This window comes from Vidua chalybeata, chromosome 1, assembly GCF_026979565.1.
Source record: "Vidua chalybeata isolate OUT-0048 chromosome 1, bVidCha1 merged haplotype, whole genome shotgun sequence".
NCBI lineage: Eukaryota > Metazoa > Chordata > Aves > Passeriformes > Viduidae > Vidua > Vidua chalybeata.
This window is the reverse complement of record NC_071530.1, coordinates 94,058,668-94,080,887: the sequence shown is the minus strand read 5'-3', so window position 1 is coordinate 94,080,887 and position 22,220 is coordinate 94,058,668. Positions and strand designations below refer to the sequence as shown.

The 22,220-nt window shown below is 40.0% G+C and overlaps 1 protein-coding gene across 1 annotated transcript in view; it reads left to right on the top strand.

The window, feature by feature from the left end:
* The first annotated feature begins 16,511 nt into the window (after window positions 1-16,511).
* Window positions 16,512-22,220, top strand: part of ZNF236 (zinc finger protein 236) — a 73,942-nt gene continuing 68,233 nt past the window's right edge. Inside the window, exon 1 of the mRNA XM_053951029.1 lies at window positions 16,512-16,728. Within this exon, the coding sequence (XP_053807004.1) occupies window positions 16,668-16,728 (61 nt within the window). The 5' untranslated portion in view covers window positions 16,512-16,667. The remainder of the gene's footprint in view (window positions 16,729-22,220) is intronic.

The following is a 22,220-nucleotide window of genomic DNA, read 5'->3' as shown; positions in this document are numbered from 1 at the left end:
TACGATGCTTAAGGAAGGTAAAGACCAAGTCAATGAAGTTTCATTCAGTTAGAATAACTTTTGATAACCAAATCCATATGGATGAGGTTTTTTCCTTTTCCTTTTTTTAATAAGCCACCTTCCCCTTTTATTTTAATCCCACTGCAACAGATGCAACACAAAATTCAACTAAATTCAGAAACTGTTTGAGGTGCAGTTTGTTTTTTCTGTAAGTTGATTAATCCCATGCAGTATGTCAGGCTGGAGTTACATTTAAAGGTAGCATATGCAATGTAGGTAGAATACCCAATGCTACCAGTAACCAGAGATGAGTGTTCACCACCTCAAGTCCTGGAAGCCAAGAGAGCAGAGTGTTATTTTGTGCTTCTGCAGAGTGCCTCTCTTGTTTTGGACAAATTATTGACAGCTCAGTCCATAATGTCTAACCTGTTAGGCTACAGGATTATGCCTCCTCTCTGCCTCCAGTACAATCTGTTTAAGCAGACCACCAGCTACCCTGATGGTAAAGGCAACTCCAAAGAGATGATGATTTTAAATACTTCCAGCAGCAGAAAAACAAATTGGAAGGGCCAGAAGTTCCCATTTGCAGGTTGAATGGTCTAGCCATTGGGATAGATGGTACAGTACAACCAATATTTATTTCACTCCCTTCCTACTTTTAAGTACCTACTTTCAGAGGAAATCTAGATTCTTACCTTGTAGTCTGAGTATAGACATGCAAGTCTCAAACAGAATGAGTTTTCGGACAAACCTTTTATTGATACCTTTGAGATAATTCCAAATGACTTCTCAGAACATGATGTTTCTGGGTCATCCAAACTTTGTCTAGTCCCCAAAACTTGGGCTTTGGATTCCATTCTTGAGTCCAAATTTCATAAAATTTAGTTGTGCTGTGCTGAATTTATGGACACCTAATTACTGTAATAGCTCTGGCTTTTAAATCACTGCTATATTTACGCTGCCTTGTCACCTGGGGCCAGAGGCAAAATTCCCTGGGGACCGCCTGCAGGTTGACTATCGCTTTGCTTCTCATCTGGAAAATCAAGATGTCTCTCCAAAAAAGAAATCTGAGGTAGAGAGCAGGACTGGCTCATACCTGAGCTCCTCCAGGCTGTGCAGATAAAGCTTCAGCTGATTTGGTTCTTTGAATTCTAACACAGATTTCAGAGTCAGCAGAAACAGTGTGCCCTTAACTCCCCATGTGTAATATGAGGAGTAGCAGAGCTTTTCAACCTTACAGCAATCCGGAAGATAATACATTCTCATTCTGGAGTCACACAGGCAGTACACCATAGTAGCCAGTGAAAACACACAGCCAAAAAGACGGAAAGTTTTTGGGGGTGTAGAGGAGGCCAAATGATGGAGGTAGTTAAGGATCACTGATTCTCAAGACAGACTCACACTGTTCTATATCCTAGTGAAAGCTTCTCTACATGCACTGACTGAGTACAGCTGAAGGACAAGGTACTTGCAGCTCTGTGACCCAGGAGCAGAGTGTGGTAGGTGCCAGGCAAAGCAGGCAGCCAGGGGAATTCTCAGCTGGGAGAACCTGGCTGCCTCCCAGCCTTGCTCATCTGCATACATACATCTATATATATATATATATATATATATATATATATATATATATATATATATGTGTGTGTGTGTGTGTGTGTGTGTGTGTGTATATGTATGTATGAATGTATATATAAAAAATACACACACACACACATATATATGTATATCAGAACTTTTTAAAGACTCATTGTCTTAAATATGTTTTCTAGATTGGCTGAGTTTTTTGTCTCGTATCTAGAATAGAATAGAATAAATCTACAGATGTCTCATCTGTGATTATCCTCAGCTTTCACATACACCATGCTGTTAAACAGTCATGTTGGTAGAAGTTTCTATGCCTCTCTTCTCAGAAAAAAAAATAGGACTAAATATCCCAACAATGCAGTAGTTGGAATATCTGTACTGGAGAAAAAATATAGGTAGGCGCTCCAAAGATCTTCAAAAATGCAAAATATTTTTTCACACCTAGCATAGATATGGATGAGCAAAGCTATTGGCTAAAGGCAGAAGGGAAGAAGGAATACCTAAATGGATTTCATTATAAAAGTGTTCATTTCTTCCACCTTAACCCCCCCACTTTACTAGTTTCCAGGTAATTCTAATTTAATTCCTTTCATTAACGTCTTACAGCTTGTTCAGCCAGCTCTGCAGACAATTGATTTTTATTACTACATGCCTCGGTGACTTTCTGTTCTAGGGTTTTTTTTTTCCTACTGGCTATACCATTGTTGAAATCTCTTCAAAATTGTATTTTGTTTGTCTTTTCATAGTCTAGTCTGTCTTGTCAATCAACCTTATCACTTATTTATCACATTTTTCTATAAAACAAGTTCAATAGATATATATAACAGCAAATATTTACTATTATGGTTGCTGCTTTCAGAGGTGTGATTTTAAGGTTTTTATTATGGTGCTGCTGCTAGTGAAAATTGCTGAAAAGAGAGAAAAATAGCCTGATTACGATATGGTAACTATTTGACATGTGAAAGAACAATATTTGGAAAGCACTTTTGAATAATAAAAGAGCTTTTAAGATCCATAATCGAGAGTATTATGTGACAGTGCTGAAACTTCTCAATCAGACTTGTTTCTCCCTTAATTAGAAAGGCAGAGTTCACACTGACACCTGCTGTTAAGATTGCCTAACTTTTTCCATCATAAGACCATTTTCAGCTTGATTCTGTGGACTGATATTTTCTGGAGTAAGTGTCATCTTCAAAATTAAATCAAAATATAAAAAGGGAGAGTCAGTGTTTCAGATGAACTTGTGATTTTTTAAGAATTACGTGGGGGATAACAGCTTGCTTACTTCATATGGACTCTCAGTTATTTAATTTTAAAAAATCAGTTATCTACATCCTTTGAAAAAAGAACTTGAAAATCAACACTTTCACTCACTGAAGTACCCTAGAGAGTCATTCATATTTCGCCAAGCTACAAGCCCCAGAAAAATCAGACAATACACACTGACTTAAGTGGAAAATATTACAATTCTGTATCCAATGTCTTTGAAGATTCTACTTTCTTTTACCTCTGACAAATCACCAGGAGTAAAAAAAAGACAGCTAGGGAACTCAAATACTGACAAAGTATGTAGGATGATGAGGACAGAGGTGTTGCAATGGGATGTATAAAACAGAAGTAGAATAGACAAGTTTGGTAGGACATGCAAAGCCAGTGAAAAGAACAAATATTAACAAGAAAAAAGAGAAGGGAACAAGAGGAAAAATTATAGGAGGCAACAAACATTTTAACAATGAAGCATTAAATCACAACTTTAGTATCTTGACACTCCTCTGATCTTTAAAACCTGCTGTAATTTTCCATTTCCTTTTACTTACATGTCTGCAAAAAAGATAACACATTTTTGTTGCTTCTTTGGTACTAAAATAATGATGAAGTTCAGTGCCAATGACCTAGGTAGCCCAGGAGATATCTCATATGGAAGATGAGCCTGTAGTTGTTCTAACCTTCCCCACAGAAAGTCAGCATCAGGGTTCTGTGAAGGTGACTGCATACCTGGAAGCTGAGTCCAGACATATGCTATTACAAAATCATTTGTTCTTCTGATAGAAGTGATTTTACTCCATTTGTGTAACATAGGAAATATTCTCCATAAAATAAATGTTGTTTGAAATTACTGGCATCCCTAAGATTGCAAGTGCTGACTGCTCATCTGCTAAGACCTACATATGAAATTTTTGTTTGTTTTTTATTTGGGATGATTTTACATCTTCTTCTCTTTATCACCTCTGAAGAGAATTTGGAATTAGAAAACTCTGGGGTTTGACTCTGAGTTTTCCCCAAGTTTTCTAAATTCAGTAAACCTATCAGCCTTTGCTGTTACAGTGTGTATAAAATAAATATGAGTGACCTACGAGCAATATACAGAGCTTTCCACCTGTACATGGGCAACTACATTTCGGCCCAGGTCAGCAGATGCTGAATGTAGCAAAGACTACAATTTACAAGGGCAATCCTCGATGTCCTTCTTTCATGTCACACAGCTCAGCATTTACACCTTCCTTCTCCTGTACTGCTGACTCACATGACCCCAACACATCATGGTCATCTGCCACCTAACTAACACTTCATTAACTAGAACACCTGCAGTGATTTTAACCACAGCTCACCATAATTTAGCCACTACTGGTCTATATTAGACTAGCATTCATGAGCTGGCTGGAAATTACCTGGTTGTCTCAGCCCTATGGGGTTTTAAGATAGAAAATAGATAATTAGGTTAATTTTTATTATTTAAATAATGAAGAATATTTAAAAAAAATTGTTATGATGCTGAACTGACTAATGCATTTTTGAGCTGGTATATTCTTCAAATACTGATAAAGGTTATAGAGAAAAATTAATTCAAATAGTTGTCCTTAAATTTGAGAGTTTGGGGTTTGTTTAGTTTAGAGTCCCAGAAGGTTATCTGAAAGCTTCATGTGGAGCTGGACTCTGAAATACATTAAAAGATATATGCTTATCATTTGCATTTCAACAAAGCATTTAAATGAGTTAAAACATACAATACCTGAAAAATTGTGAATGAGTATCAAACTAACTGTATTTGATTAAAAAATAAATTCTTCAGTATTTAGTGTTGAGTTGTGGTCATACACCTTGCAAAGCCTCTGTGCACAGAATGGCTGAGCAGCATTCACCATGTCTTTGGATGCCCTCAGTGTGCTATCAAAAAGTATTTTTCTTACTACTTTAGTATCTCTATTTCCCTGTTTTTATGGTTTTTGCCCTCTGACTTTTCCTTCAACTGTCTTTTTTTAAAAATTGTGATTATAATTATTTGTTGCCCCTAATAATTTAGTTTCTTCCTGGTTCCTTTTTCCAGTTTTCCCCTTGTCACTGAGAATATCTCCTTTCAACAGTTGTAGCTTAAGTAATGTCTAATATGGAAGTTAATAGATATCTCTGACCATCCTTGTTGAATTTGACTAAATGTTCTTTGGTTCCTTGTACTTTTTTGAGGTGGTAGGTAGGGACAAGACCAGAACTGCACAACATATTACAGATAGGGCAAAAACACAGATTTACATAGTGGCAGACCACCAGTCTCTTTCTGTTCTTCCTTCTTCTCCTAATGGCTCCTGATATTTGATTTACTCTTTTGAACACTACTGAACACTGATGTTTCTGTGTGACTATCGATCATAACTCTCAATTCTCATTCCAGGCAGCTCATGGAAGTGAAATCAGTATTTCTTTTCTTTATGTACATCACTGAACATTTATCTACACTGAATTTCAGTTGCCATTTTATTGCTCAGTCACCAAGTTTTACTACCCTGAATAAATTAGTATAATCAAACTTGATTACCTCAGTGCTAACACACTTTTTAAAGTAATATATAACCATGCTGAACAGCAAAGGCTTTAGCATAGATCATACAGAACCTCATCTGTCACTACCTTCTACTGTGAAAATTGACCATTTACTCCTGTCTTCTAAGCATTTAACCATACAAGGGTCTTCCCTCTCATGATATGGTGCAAAGTTTCCCTAAAAGCCTCTAGTAAGATATTTCTCTTTTTTTTTTTTTTTTTTGGAAAAAGCCAGTAAGCCACATCAACCACATCACAGTTATCCATGTAACATGTTGATAAGACTTCAAAAAGGCAAAAAACCCCATCATTTTATCAAGATATTAAGTAACTCTGCTCTTGATAGCTATTCTGCATGGTAGAGACGTCATGCTTTAAAAAAATGCTTAAGAATTTTTTACTTCCCTAGGTCTCTTCTTAAAAATTTTTCAGAAGTTGCCTTCAGATTTTCAGCTGTCCTTGGGTCCCAAGGCATCTTTAAGAAAGTTACCACTGTCATGTTTTAGGAGTCATTCAATTCTTTCAGGCTTGAATTCCTCCTGAACTCTATCATGAACACCACCTTGTCCTGGCAACATGCTGCTCATTGTGTGCTCTGTTTTTTTCGTGTGTGGTCTTCTGTAGCCAGCCACTTCTTTTCCATGTGGGTCCTCTGAGGAGTCTCTCATAAAGACAACTTTAGATCAGAATCTGCCCTGTTTCCTGTGCAGCGACTGCTGATGAAAATAATTAATATAACTCCTCTGCAATGGCCTGACCTGAGTGCTCTCTTCATACCATGATTACTACCCTTGCCCTTCAAATTTTGGCTTAATTCCTGCTTTTGATATATTGGAAGAAATATTTGTTGCTACTTGTGAATTCCTCTGCCAGATGCTCCTCAAAATTCTTCTTGTCTTCTTGTGATTTTACATGCTACTTGCCAGAATATACAATTCTTTCTATTCTTTTAATATAGACATCGGTTTTTTGCAGAGCATCTCCTTGCTTTTGTTATGCTTGTCACTTCCCCCCTAGTATGTGGGTTTTCTTTTGCCGTTTCCCACACTTACCTTTGTAAAGAGGGGGTGTTGGCCCAATGCTTCCAGTGTGGTGATGACCAAAAAAAACTCAAGCGAAGAGGATTCCATTCTCTTAGCTGACCTTTTTAACTTAACAAGGTGCTTCTTTCCCACAGTTCCCCTTTTTGAGGAGCCCAACTGTTGTTACTCCTAGAACACCTAAGCCACGCGTGCTGCAGCAGCCGCTGCAGAGCAATCCCTGAGCTGTGAGGCAGCCCCTGGAAGCTGCTCTGACCCAGTTCAGGGTTGCTCAGGGTCTGTAGGCTGCAGACCCTCCTGGGCTCTGCCCAACCACCTGCCCCAGACCCATCTACTGAGTGATCTCCGTGGTACAGTCTCATGGTGTTCGACCTGTCGCTGCAGGCAAATAAGGCAGTCCATTATTATTCTCCTGCCTGATTTGGCTGCTCCTTTGGTGGTTTTAGGATACCATCTTTGCTGGGCAGTTACCAACCAAATGATGCACTTGATTTAGGCTTTGAATTTCCTTATGAATTGTGGATTCATAAGGTTGTTTGATGAAGTGGGGAGTTTCTTCATTATATTCTAACTTTTAAGACGTAACACCATATCACCACCATGAAGGCCTACTTAATTTTCACCTTCATCAACAATTTTTTTGTTTTGGTGTTATAATTTGTAGACTAACTTTCTTCTGTCAAGCTTATGGTGAGTGTACTATGCCACTTCTTCCACTTAGGGCTGGACTTGCTTCCCTCATTGTTTATCTTAGTTTTTAAGCAGTTGTTTCTGCCACATTTTCTTCTCTAATTGACAGCCTATTTGATTTTTCTCTGCTTTGAATGATGTATCTGAAATCACATAGCATTACCAGTACCACAATTTCCACTTCAGACCACATGTTCTTCTGAACATACTGGCTTTCTCAACACTTTGTTTACAAGCTCATGATACTCCTCATTTAAGTGCCAGAAGCCCAGTTCCCTAATGACCCCTCTCGTATTTCTTCCTTGTACAAAGCAATGTTTCTAAATCCTAGTAAATCTGGCAACCAGATTTTTGCAGCTTTGGTATCTAGCTGAGGGGATAGTATTTGTGTTTGGCACCCGTATATTGTGCTTGCCAAAAACTTAAAATACAAATCCTCAAAAATGGGGTCAGTTCCATAATCTCTTTCAAGTATAGTGTACCCTCTTGGACCATCATGCCCACACAGCCCAGGGTGACAAGCTGCAGAGAGAAGAAAAATCAGTGTGAGAATGGTAGGGAGGGAATTTCTAAGTGAGAACAGCCACCAAATATTTCACAATGTGCAGTTAAATCCCCAGAAGGGCTCTGTCTAAGCAACGCTTCTTCACATGAATTAACACTGTGAAAACATAAAACAATTAATTATATTGTATTGTTTGCTATTGCACAAGTTTTCAAAATTACAAGACTATGAACATGAGCATTCAGATACATTGATCTAGAAAAGTTCAGGAATAAGTTTAAGACAGAAACATTTCTATCAGATTTTTCTAATAAATGTTTATAAGAAAAATTTATTATTAGAATAATATTTCTGTTGTTCAAGGAAGTATAAATGCTTACTTTCTTACTCTCACCTTCCCTGCAAGCACATTCTTACTTTGTTTTGTGTTTTCTCACTGTGAGCTCATTTATATTAATATCTCTGTGTGTGATACAGAGTGAGAGGCTCCCATCAAAAAGCAGGAAAAATACAGGCTTGTGAAATTATAAAAATTCCTTATTCATTTGTCTAAAGAATGGATTAGCACTGGTTGCAGCAGGTAAGATCTTTGCCTTTCAAGAATGAAGCTGGGAAACTTAATTTTTTCTTCCTCAGGATCAAAGTATTTAGCCTACATTGCTACTTCAGGGTAAGTCCTATGCATAGTCTAACTCTGAAACCTGTAAGTTGGTTCCACTGAAAATTTTGGGAGAAAAACATCTCCTATGTACTTGAGTTGTTCAAGCTTCTGTGGTCTATGCAGCTTCCAGATACCAGGGCTCTGTAGTGCGTCCAAAGATAGAAAAATACAACAGATTTAAGGACATACAAGTAGTGTCCAAGTACAAAGATTTTTTTCCTATTAAAAAAATCCTTCACATGAAAAGACCAATGGTTCAAACATAGTCTTCATAGTGAAAAGAATATGCAATTTGTAATTTCTATGAATGGAAAGCCTTATTTCTGAAACTGCTTTGCAGGAGAGGTCTTTATCTGTAGAGGGCAGAATGATGTCCTGAGACTCTACTTGTTACTTGTAAAGGTGATTAAATATTCCATGGCATATGAAGACAAGACCAGGGCAGTACATGCTTTTAGAGGATTTCTAGGATTTTATGTTATCTCAAGAATTAATGAAAGAGTTTTTTTAAAAACAGAAAAGCAACTGTGGTCAAGAATCTGGGGAAGACCAATACTGAATCATATAAGAAAGCTGGATTGTCAGATTAAAATTTTCATCATTTAGAAATTGGAATGAAGCTGCAGGGGATTGAACAAAAATGTGCAAAAACTTCATGTTAACATTATGAGAAGATATAAACAAACACGATATGGACAGCAACTCTCCAACAGAGCAGTCTCAGGGACAATTGGGCATTTAACAGAGGAAAAGAACAAAAAGACAGCTAAAACCCTGCCCAAGAACCCACTCCCATTACCAAAACCATGAAAAAGCAATACAGAGCAGAAAAGACAAGCAAATTACAAGATCACATAAAATTACTCATGATGTACTATGAAGAAAAAAATTAGGTGATGGATAGACCTTCTGTTTGGGATCATACACTTGGCAGCCTAAGAAATTATTGTGCCAACCCTTGTAGTCAAGGGAAAGGGAAATAGAAGAGGGCAGAGGAGAGGAAGAAGGGGAAGGGAACAAAACGGCAACATAAAACAGAAAACATAAACCTAGCCTATCATAAGACATCAAGACAAGGCAGCCTACAAACAGGAAATTAAATGCCAAGTTCAGAGTAAGGCATCAGTGAACCTACTAGGTTATGAAAACTCCTACATTATTACTTGTGAATAGAAAACAAAATTGAAACCGTAACAAGATAGATTAAAATTATAAAATGCATGACCATAAAACCACAAGGACCATGCAATAAACCCCCCAAAAAAGACACATAAAAAAATATACAGAGAAGGCTTACAGGCTGAGATTTCAAGTAGTGCAGACAACATGGAACTGGTGTCACTGAAAGAAATAATGAAACTTATTAAAGTTTTCTGACAAATGATCTAAAATAAATTCAAAAATTTTAAAAAATCAACACCCCATACTATCTAGAGCACGTGATACACTGATATCTCTGTGGCAAAGCTGCTGAAAGATTAGCAGGTTATATGTGAAGGATTGGACCATCTTCCAGGCTTGTTACACCCACAACAGAAAATTAAGCTCAGCTGGTGGAGAACCTGCATCACAGGATATACATTACACAAACAGAAGAAAAACAGGAGAATCAAATGCAATAGAAAAGAGACAGCTCTGGTCACAGAGCCTCAGACTGATCAGTAAAAACTGCACCCTTAGGAAAGCTGCACAAAAAAATGGTGATATCTGTGCTCGGTTTTAAACACAGAACGAGACTTTAAATCCCAGTGTAGGAGCCAACCTAGGTAACACGGCTGTGTAGAAATTCATAGTCAGTTAGAACCCTGACACTGACAACAAATGTAGTGTCTATTCTTTAGATGATCAGTTTGAGTTAGTGGCCAGCTGGCAGAAGGTGAAAGTCACACAGATGTGAAATATCTAAATTCAGTAGCATATGTTAAAAGAAGCTGCTAGACTCAGTGCTATTCTTATTTGATTAGTCATCCTGCTCTCAAAATAGATTTCACCTTTAGTACTGCTCTACTACTACAATACACTACAGTACAACCCTGCCTTACTGTACTGAATTTCCTCTTAAAATACTGAACTGTACATGTAGCTTCATGGCTGCCAATGAGATTTTTATGGATATTATTCAAGAGGCATTTACATTTTTCAATCTTCATTAAATGTGTGGAGGTTTGTAATAAGTGTAAACACTAGATTTTCACATGGAATTAGTTTTTCATCAAAATACTATTTTCGACTGGAATAGCACCTTTAGAAGCAAGATAGTTGACTGTGCTGGAAACCCAAGTCCTTTAGTCACACAAAAGGAAATCAAGAAAGTGTAGAAGGCACCATTGCTTTGTAAATGAACAAACCAACCCAACAAAGCAGGAAAAAATTTCCTTTCCTTGGAAATTAATATGTTAATGTTGGAAAACTACCTCTTTAGTAAAATCCTTCATAAACAATGCATACTGCAGTTCTCACACTGTATAGTTTTAACAATTTCACCAATAGGCCTGGTGAACATACACCGGGCCTATTCTAGCTTCTTCTAGTATATCAATATGACAGAAGATTGTTGCTTTTATTGACATTTCCACATTACTGCAGGTTCTAGTCCAGGTTATGCACTATAACCATAAAGTTCCTATTCCCAGGACAGCTTATTTCATTTTGGCAACAGCACTAAAGCAGTCTTAAGTTTATTTCCTGTTTTGTGCCAACAGTTGGCAAATACAGCGTTCAGGCCAGGCTGGATGGAGCTGGGAGCAAACCTGGTTTAATGGAAAGTTCCCTACCCACGGCAGAGGGGTTGGAGCTCAATGGCCTTTAAGTCCCTTCCAACCCAAAGCATTCTTTGAAATTCGATGATATAGCTCTCGAAACACCTTTCTTTGGAGGCTTGGCTCAACTGTGTATCTAGGATATTGAGATTGTCTCTCTTTCACTCACTTCTGGCTGAACACAGAACCACAGAACTGCTTTGGTGTATCAGCATTTTCATCATGCTGGGAAAACTGCAATGCTTTTTTCTTAAAATGCCATTGCCTGAAGCCAAACCAAGACACAAAAATGCATTCACTAGAAGTATGTTTGTTTCTACTTCACAAGCATTCAGACATGCAAAATCCAAAGCATAAGAGTTCAAAAGGTGTTTTACTTACCTAAATATTTTCCATGATTTTAAGCAAATTGTAGAGGGATTTTCCAATCTGGAATACTACACATCTACAGCCTCAGCTCAGGGAAAGTACAGTGCTGCCTTCCCCAGCTTGGAAAACATGGAGATTAAGAGATGTCACATGACCCTTAAAATGAAAAATAAAAATTAAAAAAGAAAATTGAGCACATTCTAGTAATTTGTTTGAAACATATAGAAAAATAATAAATTTGAAGTATTATTGGAATGGACTCCTCCTGAATTAAAATTCAACCTAACATCAAAATTTTCAACCACTGGTTTCACTGATGAGTGCAGCAAATGATTTCATGTGCCTTCTTAAATAAGAAAAAAAAAAAAAAAACTCAAGGTTGATACATAAGCTGACAAACAGAAGCAGACTGTTCAAATCAACAGCAGTGAGACAGCTGGCATGGAAATTTTAGTTCAAAGATTTCAAGTATGGGAAAGCCATACGCAACTGAAAAAATATCTTACAATAGTAAAACAGTATCTGAAAACTGCAAATAGTACCCTACTTAGTAATTAGCTTTACTGAAATGGTTCACTGAATTTCATTAATTTGCCTTAAAATCCAGCAGCACATCTAGTACTACTGGTTGGTAGTAAAACCTAGAACTCTGTTCTGTGGCCTTGTGTTAACCTTAACTCTCTGTTGCTAAAGTTCATCTGTAGGTATGAAATAAGCATAAGGTTAATTGTTGTATACTTTAAGGGATGACACTATAGCTGCTTTTCTGCCTAGAAATTAGTGATACCTAATAAACTTAATCATAGAAAGAGTTAAAGGCTAACCATCTCACACTCTGTATTACATTACAGATTCCATCTGGGAAACACCCATGTTTTCTTTGGATGGACAGGAGAGCATAAGTAATGGTCTGCTAGGCTCTCACCTGAAAAGACACTGGTTATAATGCTAGGCACACCCCAAAACTGAGAGTGTCCTGTGTAGCACTTCTGGAGTAATGCCAGAGACTGTAGAGATACTGTAATTGGTGATTTTATTATTTACAAAATACAAAAATTTTGAAATATTTTGAAATATTGGCACTTCTGCAAATGCAGACAATAGAATCACTGACAAGTAGCACAGAAGTTATAGCAATGCATGCAGTACATTTCTTCCAGGAGCTGTGAAATGCAGGGGAAAAATATCATGTCAATTGTGGGAGGGGTTCTCGCTCTCCCTTGGGAGGCAGCAACAGTCTAGAAAAGGTTGCCAATCAACTGCTGCTCTCTGCCCCAGAAGAGCTGTCCATCAATGCTTGGTCCTCTCCCCAGTTCCAGAAAGTTCAGTTATTCTGTTATCCCCATTGGCCCTTATTAGAATACCACTCCTCCTCGGTACCCTGATCGGTTCTCTGTATGTCACCCCACTCTGTCTCCGCCCCTTTACCCGTTGCCCATTGGTTGCTTTGTACCCTGACCACCCCTACTCCTCTGCCCTTATACACCCGGTCCCGCCCTCCCTCGAGGCTCATGGAGCCTGATCCCTCCTAGAGCGCTTGTGTCCCTCGTCTCCTCCTCCTGTTCCTGCGCCTCTCCTATAATAAAGCCTCTAGGAGTACAGCTTCTCCGGTGTATCCTCTCGTCCGTCCGGTGGAGTTATCCGGGTCCCGCCACCTCCTCCTCACAGACCAGTCAGCCGAGGGTTTTCCCCTGGATTGGCTGGGCACCCGGGTGAAGCCCGGAGGATTTATAATTTAATACAGTCAATCACACAGACAAAGAAGGAAAATTACACAGAATTAGACAGCTTGAAAATGTCTGTAAAGTTAGGCATATGATACATGAATTTCCTTACTAATAAAAATGTTCATATCCTCTTCAACACATATTCCATACACTCTTCATAAACTACTTGTCTCTCAGTATCACAAGCTTCTTAAGGCTCTGAAGAAAAAAATTATGTCTATTCTGCTTTTATGCTTTTATGCAGAGCTAGTTTTATACAGAATGAGAGTGATGCAGAAGTGTTAGAAGACTGATAGGCAATGACAAACATACCACATAAATTTGGAACAGATAATGAACAGACTGTTGCAGTACAAAATTAAACACAATTGTATGTACTACTGCTGAACACTGAAAGACATGCAGGGAACAATAACGTTGAAAAGCTAAAATAGAAATGAAAGTTGGCGTTTGCATTAAACAGTTTTTATTACTATCTGTACAGACAGAAGTTGCCTGCACATACAATCTCACATTCCTGTAAAGTGTGCATCAGCTCAAAACTGAAAATAAACTCAAAATTGAAGGTTCTTAATCCTAAAGCAGATAACCTCAACAAAAAATACAGACATGCTTGATAATGAAGTTAGAATAAAATCAGGAGAAATATGTAAGATAATGAGGTTGTGCAAAGTTTTTCAATCCAGTTAGATTTCTTTGGTTTTGATTCCTGTCCCTGGGTTCTCTCTAAAATCACGCAAAAAGCTGTCACTTTGTTTCATGTACTTGCAGGTTGCAGTTCACTGCTAAAACGACCGGCGATCTTAGTATTTTAGCACAGAACTATCCGACAGCCACCAGAGGCCATTGCTGTTCTTCGCTCTTTTCCTGCCTGCAGCTGGGCTGCAGCGAGTGGTGAGCTCACACAAGCCCCAGGCAATGGTCACATCAGCTTCAGTCCTCCTTTCCATTTTTATACAGCCAATGCTGCACTTCTGCAGCATTTTATTGGCAGACTGAATGTGAAATTATCTAAATATTGCTTACCCAACCTTAGCCTTCAGGAAGAAACTAAACTTTGCATTCCGAAAACCTGAATTCATTCATTGATATGATTAAATTGGGTTGCTTAAGTCAAGTTTTTAGATGTAATTTAAATAGGCATCAGAAAGGCTTTAACTTAAGAAAAAAACCCCAACATCCATTTGAAATGGAACAAGATAGATGAATTAATGAAGTGATAATTAACACTCAATGATGAGAAAACTATTAAGTACTGCTTTGCTACTATAGTTTACAGATATCAGTACACAACCCACCCTGTTTTTTGATCAGTGATCTGAAGTACCTGACTAATACTACTTGCAGACACTACAGAAAGTGACATTAAAGTAATAAATGTAACAAATGAAGACAGGATCATCCAGCCTGGTTAATGCATCATATTAAAGGTGTTTTAATACAGGCTATTGAAACACTGTCTAGTTTGTAATAAAGAAACTGGACATATGCTGGCATATGGGATGGATGGAAGAAAAAGGGACATCCTGGAAGGCGATGAAAAGAACTTGAGCATTTTAACAGTTTAGCAAATAAGCAGCAGCAAGCCAGTTCAGTGGCAATGGACTTTGGATCCATTTTTGGCTGTAAGACTTGAGTTGTCAAAAAATTTTAAAAAAGGTAGTTTGATCACTGCAGGCAGTATTCTCATACCAGTTCCCTTTGTACAGAAATATACTCCTTTTAGAAAGGTATTTAAAAATCAAAAGTTGCAGGAACTCCCATAACTCACAAGCTTTAGAGTCTTAAATAGGTTGAACTAAAGAGATAATGGAAGAAGAATCAAATCATTAATTCAAAGTAAGTATTTTGTATTAAGTTTTATTTAGCAAGAAAGAAGTGTAATAAACACCTAATTTTAGAAGCTCAACATTTGTGTATTAAACGATGACATATAGCAGTGTCTTTGGAAGCAATGAAATCTATGAAGCGCTGAACATGCTGTCAAGAAAAGCATGCACAACTTTATTGGTATCTTTCCAGAGAGCGCAGTTTTACTGCACACAAGTTACAGGGGGCAGAATCAAACACTATGGCCTATGATACCAAAAAATTGCTATTAAATGACCCAGTTATCTTTTATGAGAACTCATATCAAGATCTGGAGAGGGAGTTCTGACAAGGCTCACTCAAAAGGAGTGATAGGACAAGAGGGAGTAACTTTAAATTGAAGGAGGGTACATTAGATACTAGAAAGTAATTATTTATTGTGAGTGTAGTGAGACACTGGCACAAGCTGCCCAGAGGAGCTGTAGATGCTCCATTCCTGGAAGTGTTCAAGGCCAGGTTGGCTGGGGCTTGAACAACCTGGTCTAGTCAAAGGTGTCACCACTCATGGGCAGGGGCATTGGAATGAGATGATCTTTAGGGTCCCTTCCAACCCAAACCACCCTGTGATTCTAAGATCTCCTTAGGCAGCAGTTTGGTTCAGGTAGCAAAGCTTGGCCAGGGCACAGACAGGCCAAACAATTCCAACAAGTTCAGTAGCAAACTCCACCTGCCCTGGCAGCTGTGTGGGCTGGAGGCTGCAACCTTTCTGGGCACCAGGTGAGTCCCATGTGCTCGTGTTTTGCACCCCTCAGCCTAAAACCAGAATTGATGGAGTGTGTACGAGGGGAAGGCAGGCAACAATCCCCTGCAGAGAACGGAATCACAGAACAACCACAGCTGGAAGGACCCATAAGGACCATTAGAGTCCAACTCCCAGCCCTGCAGATGGCAGCCCAAAGATCACACCGCGTGCCTGTGAGCATGACCCAAGCACTCCTTGAACTCTGCCAGGCTTGGTGCTGCGACCACCTCTCTGGGGAGCCTGTTCCACTGCCCGAACACCGTCTGGGTGAAGAACCGTTTCCTAGTACCTAACAGCCAACCTAAATTTGCCCTGACACAACTTCAGGCCATTAACCACGCAGCTTTGGCCGAGTCCTGCGAACTTGAAGGCTTTCACCCTCATAAAATCACAAGAGTTGGAACGGATCTCTAGTCCAACCCCTCTGCCAAGGCGGGGTCAGCTACTGCAGGAGACACAGGTACGCGTCCACAGGCAAGCAGATCCCCCGTGCCGAACCCCGACCGGCTCCGCTCCCGCTCCCGCTCCCGTTCCCGTTCCCAGGCCTGCTCCACAGGGGCGCCCTGCGGGCCCCGCCCGCTGCCGCACCCGGATGTACCGACCTCCCCTCAGCCCGGCACAGGCCGGCGCATGCGCACCGGGGGCCGCCGCCGCCCCTCACCCGCCGTGCGCCCCCCGCCCGCCCGCCCGGCCCTGCCGTGAGTTCGCCGCTGCCCCGCTCGCCCCCTGCCCGCCTCCCCCGGGAGCGCCGGCGCCCGCCCCCCGCAGCCCGTGTGTAGAGCCGGGCCCGCCCGCTCGTCCCCGCCCCTCCGTCCCCCCTCCGCCCGTTGCCAAGAGTGTGTGTGTGTGGTGTGTCCGTGTGTGCGTGCGCCGGGGGGGGCGGGAGGGACGGGTTGGGGGCGGCCATGCCGAGGGGGCGGCCCCCCGAGCCCGGCGGGGAGAGTGGCGAGGCCGGCGCCGAGGCAGGTAACGAGAGCGGCCGGGCTGGCGCGATCCGCGCCCGGGGGTGGGAGGCGAGAAGCCTCCGCGGGCTCCGCATATAGTCCCCGGATATGGGGGAGGAAGGCCGGGTCTATTGTGCGAGGGTACAGGCGAGAGGGCGGAGGGGAGGAGAGGAGAGCGGAGGGAGCCGGGCCCGGCCCTGCGGAATGATACCGAGCGGGCAGCGGCGGAGCGGGCCGGGGCGGCCTCGCCACCTCCCCGCAGCCTCCCGCCGGGGCAGCGGCGGCCGTGGCTGTGATGGCCGGCGGAGGAGGGTTCCTCGGGCCTGGCCCTCCTCATCCTCCTGCCGCGGTGCGGGACCCGGAGCCAGAGGAAGAGCTCGGGCCAGCTTGCGGCGGGCAGGACGGGAAGGCTCCGGCTCCTGCTGCTGCTCCTCTCCTCTCCTTCCCGGCCACATTAACGAGACCTTCGAATAAAGCATGATAAACAAATAGAAAATGAGGTTTAGCTCGTCCATCTCTCCGATTTACAAGCGCGACGTTATTTTTAGGTTTCTTGTTGTTTTCCTTTAAAAACACATTTGCAGTCGTTTTCTTTGTGAATATATGTGTAAAAAAAACCTAAACCAAGCTGGTTTTCTCTCCCAACACGTATTGGTCTCACGCCTAAGTTTTAACATTTCTGATTGTATTTTATTGCCGTTGATGTCTGGGAAGCACTTTGAGGGCAGGATTGGTTTGAAAGACTGGGGAGTTTTTTTGGTTTTTTTTTTTTTTTTTTTTGACAGCAGTTGCTAGCTGGTGAGTTTTATGGCTCTTTTATGTAGTTCGTTCCTGCTGATGTTACTGTGGTTTTGTGAGCAATATCGAAATAAGGTCCACAAACAAAAAATGCTGTGATTCAGGTAGGCCTGAAACCCTCCTAAGTGACTTCTCTTTCAGCACAAGCATGTAGCAGTAGGTGTTTAATTGAAATATGTATTTTTTTAACAGACAGAATGGAAAGAGATTTCATAAAGCATTTTAATACCATGTGTATTTCAGTAATGAAAAGTCAGCCAATTAATGTTTTCAGTATATATTCAGAATATTTTGTTTTCTTAATGTTTTCAGATGAGTTCTGACTCTGCAATAGGAATGTGTAGGTGAGCCTCATGTGGAATATTTTTTGTAGAATTGAAATGTGCTGACAGGCAAAGAAAAAGCTGTACTGTTAGGTGAGGGTTGGGAAGTTGGACAAGATTTTTTCTACAGTATGGAAAGCCAGATGGGCCACAGGTTCCTATCAGAAGTGGTGGGGTTTTTTTTTTGTTTGGTTTAGTTTTTTTTTCCCTTTTTTGTTGATTCTGTTGTGGCTATTGGTCTCGGCCTTTGATCACTAAGTAATAAGGATATAAAGAAAGTCAGAAAGAACTTTTGGTGTTATTAGCTTTGGAGGTTGAGGTGGTTTTGTTTGTTTGTTTAATTATTTAAACTAAAAATCTACTCAAAGAGTAGTACAACTCTAGTAGTTTTTGAAAGGGTATGCATGTGTCATACATGCGTGAACTCCTGTAGTAATGGCATGATGTACAAATGAGAAAAGGATGAGAATTGAGACAAGTTGTCCAGGCAACTACAGCCTAGTAGCTGTGTTCATTTTGCTTGTGTTGGACCTTGATCTTGGACTATTTCTATGGTAAGATGTGCATATGGCTGACAAGACTTAATGTGAGTTTAATCACATTGTCTATTTTTCACACTTTCATTTCTTTTAAAAGAAGTTTGCCAAATATTTAGTTATATTTTTTCATAGAGGTGGTTTGAATGCAGTTGAGAATTACAGGGTCTAGGGCTATCACAGGGATTGAGAGAAAATTGCAAGGATTGCCCTAAATAGGCAAGTCTTGTGGATTCTGGTGGGTTTGGTCCTTGAGATTTCAGCTGTTTGGGAAAGCAACAAAGTCAATGTTGTCAAACAGCACATTTTTTTTTGCACTTCTCTGTGACAAAAAAAGGTCATGAATGAGGAAGCTCTGGCTGGACAGGACAAGTTGAATCTTGAAAATTTATGTTCTCAGGACATTTGGCTGTTTGTCCTGTCCAGATACAGGCTTTGAAAACTGGTTGTGCATTTCATGGGTTTCACTTTTACTAGAAGAAATTTTATTTAGAAAATAGGTGTTTACAAAAATAAGTTGCGCATCTTTTACTTAGGAGATTGCATGGGTGTAGATTTTTTTGAAGTGTGGTCCTTGGAATTCCTACAGCCATGCTATGCTGATGTCTTTCATGGAAGTGTTGCTCTCTGTAGTTGTACAGTCTGTATGTTTATGGTAAATCTGCTTTGGGAGAAAATAAAGGTGAATCAATAATGTTTTATGTAGCTTCTTTAGATTACTTTAACCACCATGCATGTTAAAGACTAGAGCAAGTGCTTTGTTCTAGGAAAATTAAATATGTTGGATAAGAAAAAATGAACTCTAGGCAGCAGTAGTCAAAATAATATCTTGACCTCACTAGCTGATATTTTAAAAGATACTTTTCCTTTTTTGGTATTGTATTGTTTTCCCAAAGCCATCTTGCAGGTTTTTTTGGTTTTTTTTTTAAACTTAATTGAACTGCTCAAATTAATCTCTCTGGTTAAAACTGAAACATGCTAGGTTCTGTTTGAGCATAAGGAAACACTTCTTTACTGTGAGGGTGACTGAGCACAGGCGCAGTGGTTGTGCAAGGGAGTTGTGGAGTCTCCTTCCATAGAGAAGCCCTTTCTGTTTTTACCTGTTACGCTTGTCACTGACTAGCGGCAACATGAAATGAGCAGTTTTGACTTTTGCTATCTGATAATTTTTAAATAGCAGGAAAGGAATGCTTTGAACAGCAAAATGAAATATTTCAGGGTGTACTGAAGCAGTTTTTAAGCCTGGAGTGTATGTCCTTTGTTAAACCCAAGGGCTAGTTTGAAACAAGTTTGAACTGAGTTACTTTATGAGTGAAACTTGAGTATTTCATGTCTTCAGAGGGCCTGAATTGTAACAGGACTCACACATGAAGAGTGATAAATACTAAATAGACAAAACTAGGAAACAGAGGTGACATAACTTTAAGTCTGCCTCTGCAGAGCTGGCTGTATTTTATTTACTGCTGTCCGTCCTCTAGCAGCATTTAGGGTGAGAGTACATAGAATTAGGGGAAAATCAATTTAGAGGCTTTACATTCCAATTTTTTAATATTGAAGAAGAATGAAACTTGAATGCACCAGTTAAATCTTATAAAATTTTTATTATGTGGATTATTTTAGTAGTTGTGCATTAGAGTTTTGTGTGGTGACCTCTGACTGACAAAAGAAGAATAGGTGAGTGATGTCATGTAGGCAAGAATGAAGAGGTTATGGTACAGCTTGTGTGGTGTGAACTAAATCTCTTAAATACAATAGGTACAGGTAATTCCTTTTGAAAACATGCAGGAGGAACAACTGCTCAAGCTTTTGCCTTAGAAAGCGTTCATATTTAGTCTTTAATGGTGATACTCTGATATCTCACTGTTCTGCAGTAAAAAAAAAAATCCACATTTATGTACGAAGGGGCGTGTTGGGTAATAAAGATGATAAACTTGGATTACAGTGGTGTGCTTTAATTCCACATTAATTCCTCACTATACTTGAAGTAATGTCCATGTCTTTTCCCAAGCAATCTATGCAGTTGAATAACTTGTGTTCTGTCTGTGTGATAGCTTCAGTTCTTCTGTCCCTTGTCCATAGCTTCTGCCAGTTGCAGAAATTTTATTTCCGATTGCATCTGTGCTCATACCTTCATACCTCATTTATTCCCATGCATTAAGTGCTTCCAAATATAATTAAAATTTCTATTTGAGATCTCTTATGTCCCTCTTTTGAGTTTTATTGCTGCAGTTGGATTATGTTCATTCTCCGGAAGAGGGAAGACCATGTAGTAAATCATTTAGTTCATTCAGAAGTTTCTGTTAGCAGTGTAGTGGAGGGCACCGGTAAAGGTCATGGTTGCACACATGAGAAATCCAAATCATGTGAAAACAAGCAGCTGAAAAATGGTAGGTTGGTATATTCATATGCAGCTATCAAAAAACACTCCTGTTTTGGAGTATTTAGCAATAAATATGGCAATATTTACCTAAATGTCAATCAAAGCTATCAAAATTGGTGAAGGAAATGCCAATTTTCAGTTGTCTGTGTAGGTTAGGATGATGTGGATGGTGTATTTATGTGGTGGGTTGGCCTTGGCCAGCAATTAAGCACCCTTTAACCACTCGCTCACTTTCTCCTGCAGTAGGGTGAGAGAAAGAATGGGAATAGCAAGAGCAAGAAAAAGCTTGTAGATTAAGATGAAGGCAGTTGAGGAAATAAAGGGGAAAGTTAAAAAAAAAAAAAAGATTAAAAAACCCCCCAAAACCAAATTAAAAAAAAAAAAACAAACACAAAACCAAACAAACCCAAACCAACCAAATTGCCAACCAACAAAAAAGCCCAACTAAGTGATGCAAAGGTACATGTCTGCACAGAGGTGCAGTCTGGTGCTCAGACTCTGAGTCAAGAACACTACCTTGGAAGAACTACCCCCAGTTTTATATTGCTGAGCATGATGGTTTATGGCTTGGAATATCCCTTTGTGTTAGCTCCAGCCTTCCTCCCATCCTCAGCCTACCCACTGCGGGGGCAAAGTGAGAAACAGAGAAGGCCTTCATACTGTGCAGCACTGTTCAGCAATAGCATAAGCAGTGATGTTAGCAGCATTGTTGTAGTCACAAATTTGAAACACAGCACCATATGGGCTTTTAGGAAGGAAGTTAACTCTATCCCAGCCAGATGCAGTGCAACCTACTTAGCATCTAACTGGCTGTGACAGAGCTGTGAATTCTGTGTCTTCAGACAGTTAATTCAGGCTTCTCTGCAGCAGAAGTGCAGCAGTGTGGCTGTGCTCTGTCAGGACTCTGCTCCTGAAAGGAGTGCATCTACTTTGTGCTGGCACATGCCAAGTGACTAGCCCCTGGATGTCCATCCCAGCAGTGTGTTCCAGATTAAGTGTTGACCAAAGCATAATAAAAGTACCTTGTCTTACATGAGCAAATCTTGATTGATTTCTGGATTTTTTTGAGAGTTGAGTCCTTCTCCTACTCTTCCCATTAGGAGTCAGAAGGAATACCTGCTGTTTTTGTTTAGGGTGCTAAGACAGATTTAAACTAACCTGTTGCTTTTATGATTGCAGAACTAAGGAAAATATTTTAATGATTCATTATCATTTGTGTTCTATGAGTTCAAGTGTAGTATGAGGAAATGTCAGTATTGCCATCCCTGTTTTGTTCTCCTGTCCTACCACTTTCTTTCTACTCATAAATTAGTAAATAGGTTTTGATAGGGTCAGACCCTTTTGTCCCTAGGCTTGCTAGCTGCCATTTAACATAAGTGACAAGTTTTCACCCATGAATTTTACAAGCTTGAGTGTTTATTTGCAATGTCCTTTCAGTCAGATTCGAGGAGGTTATTAGAGATCTAATAAGGCTGTG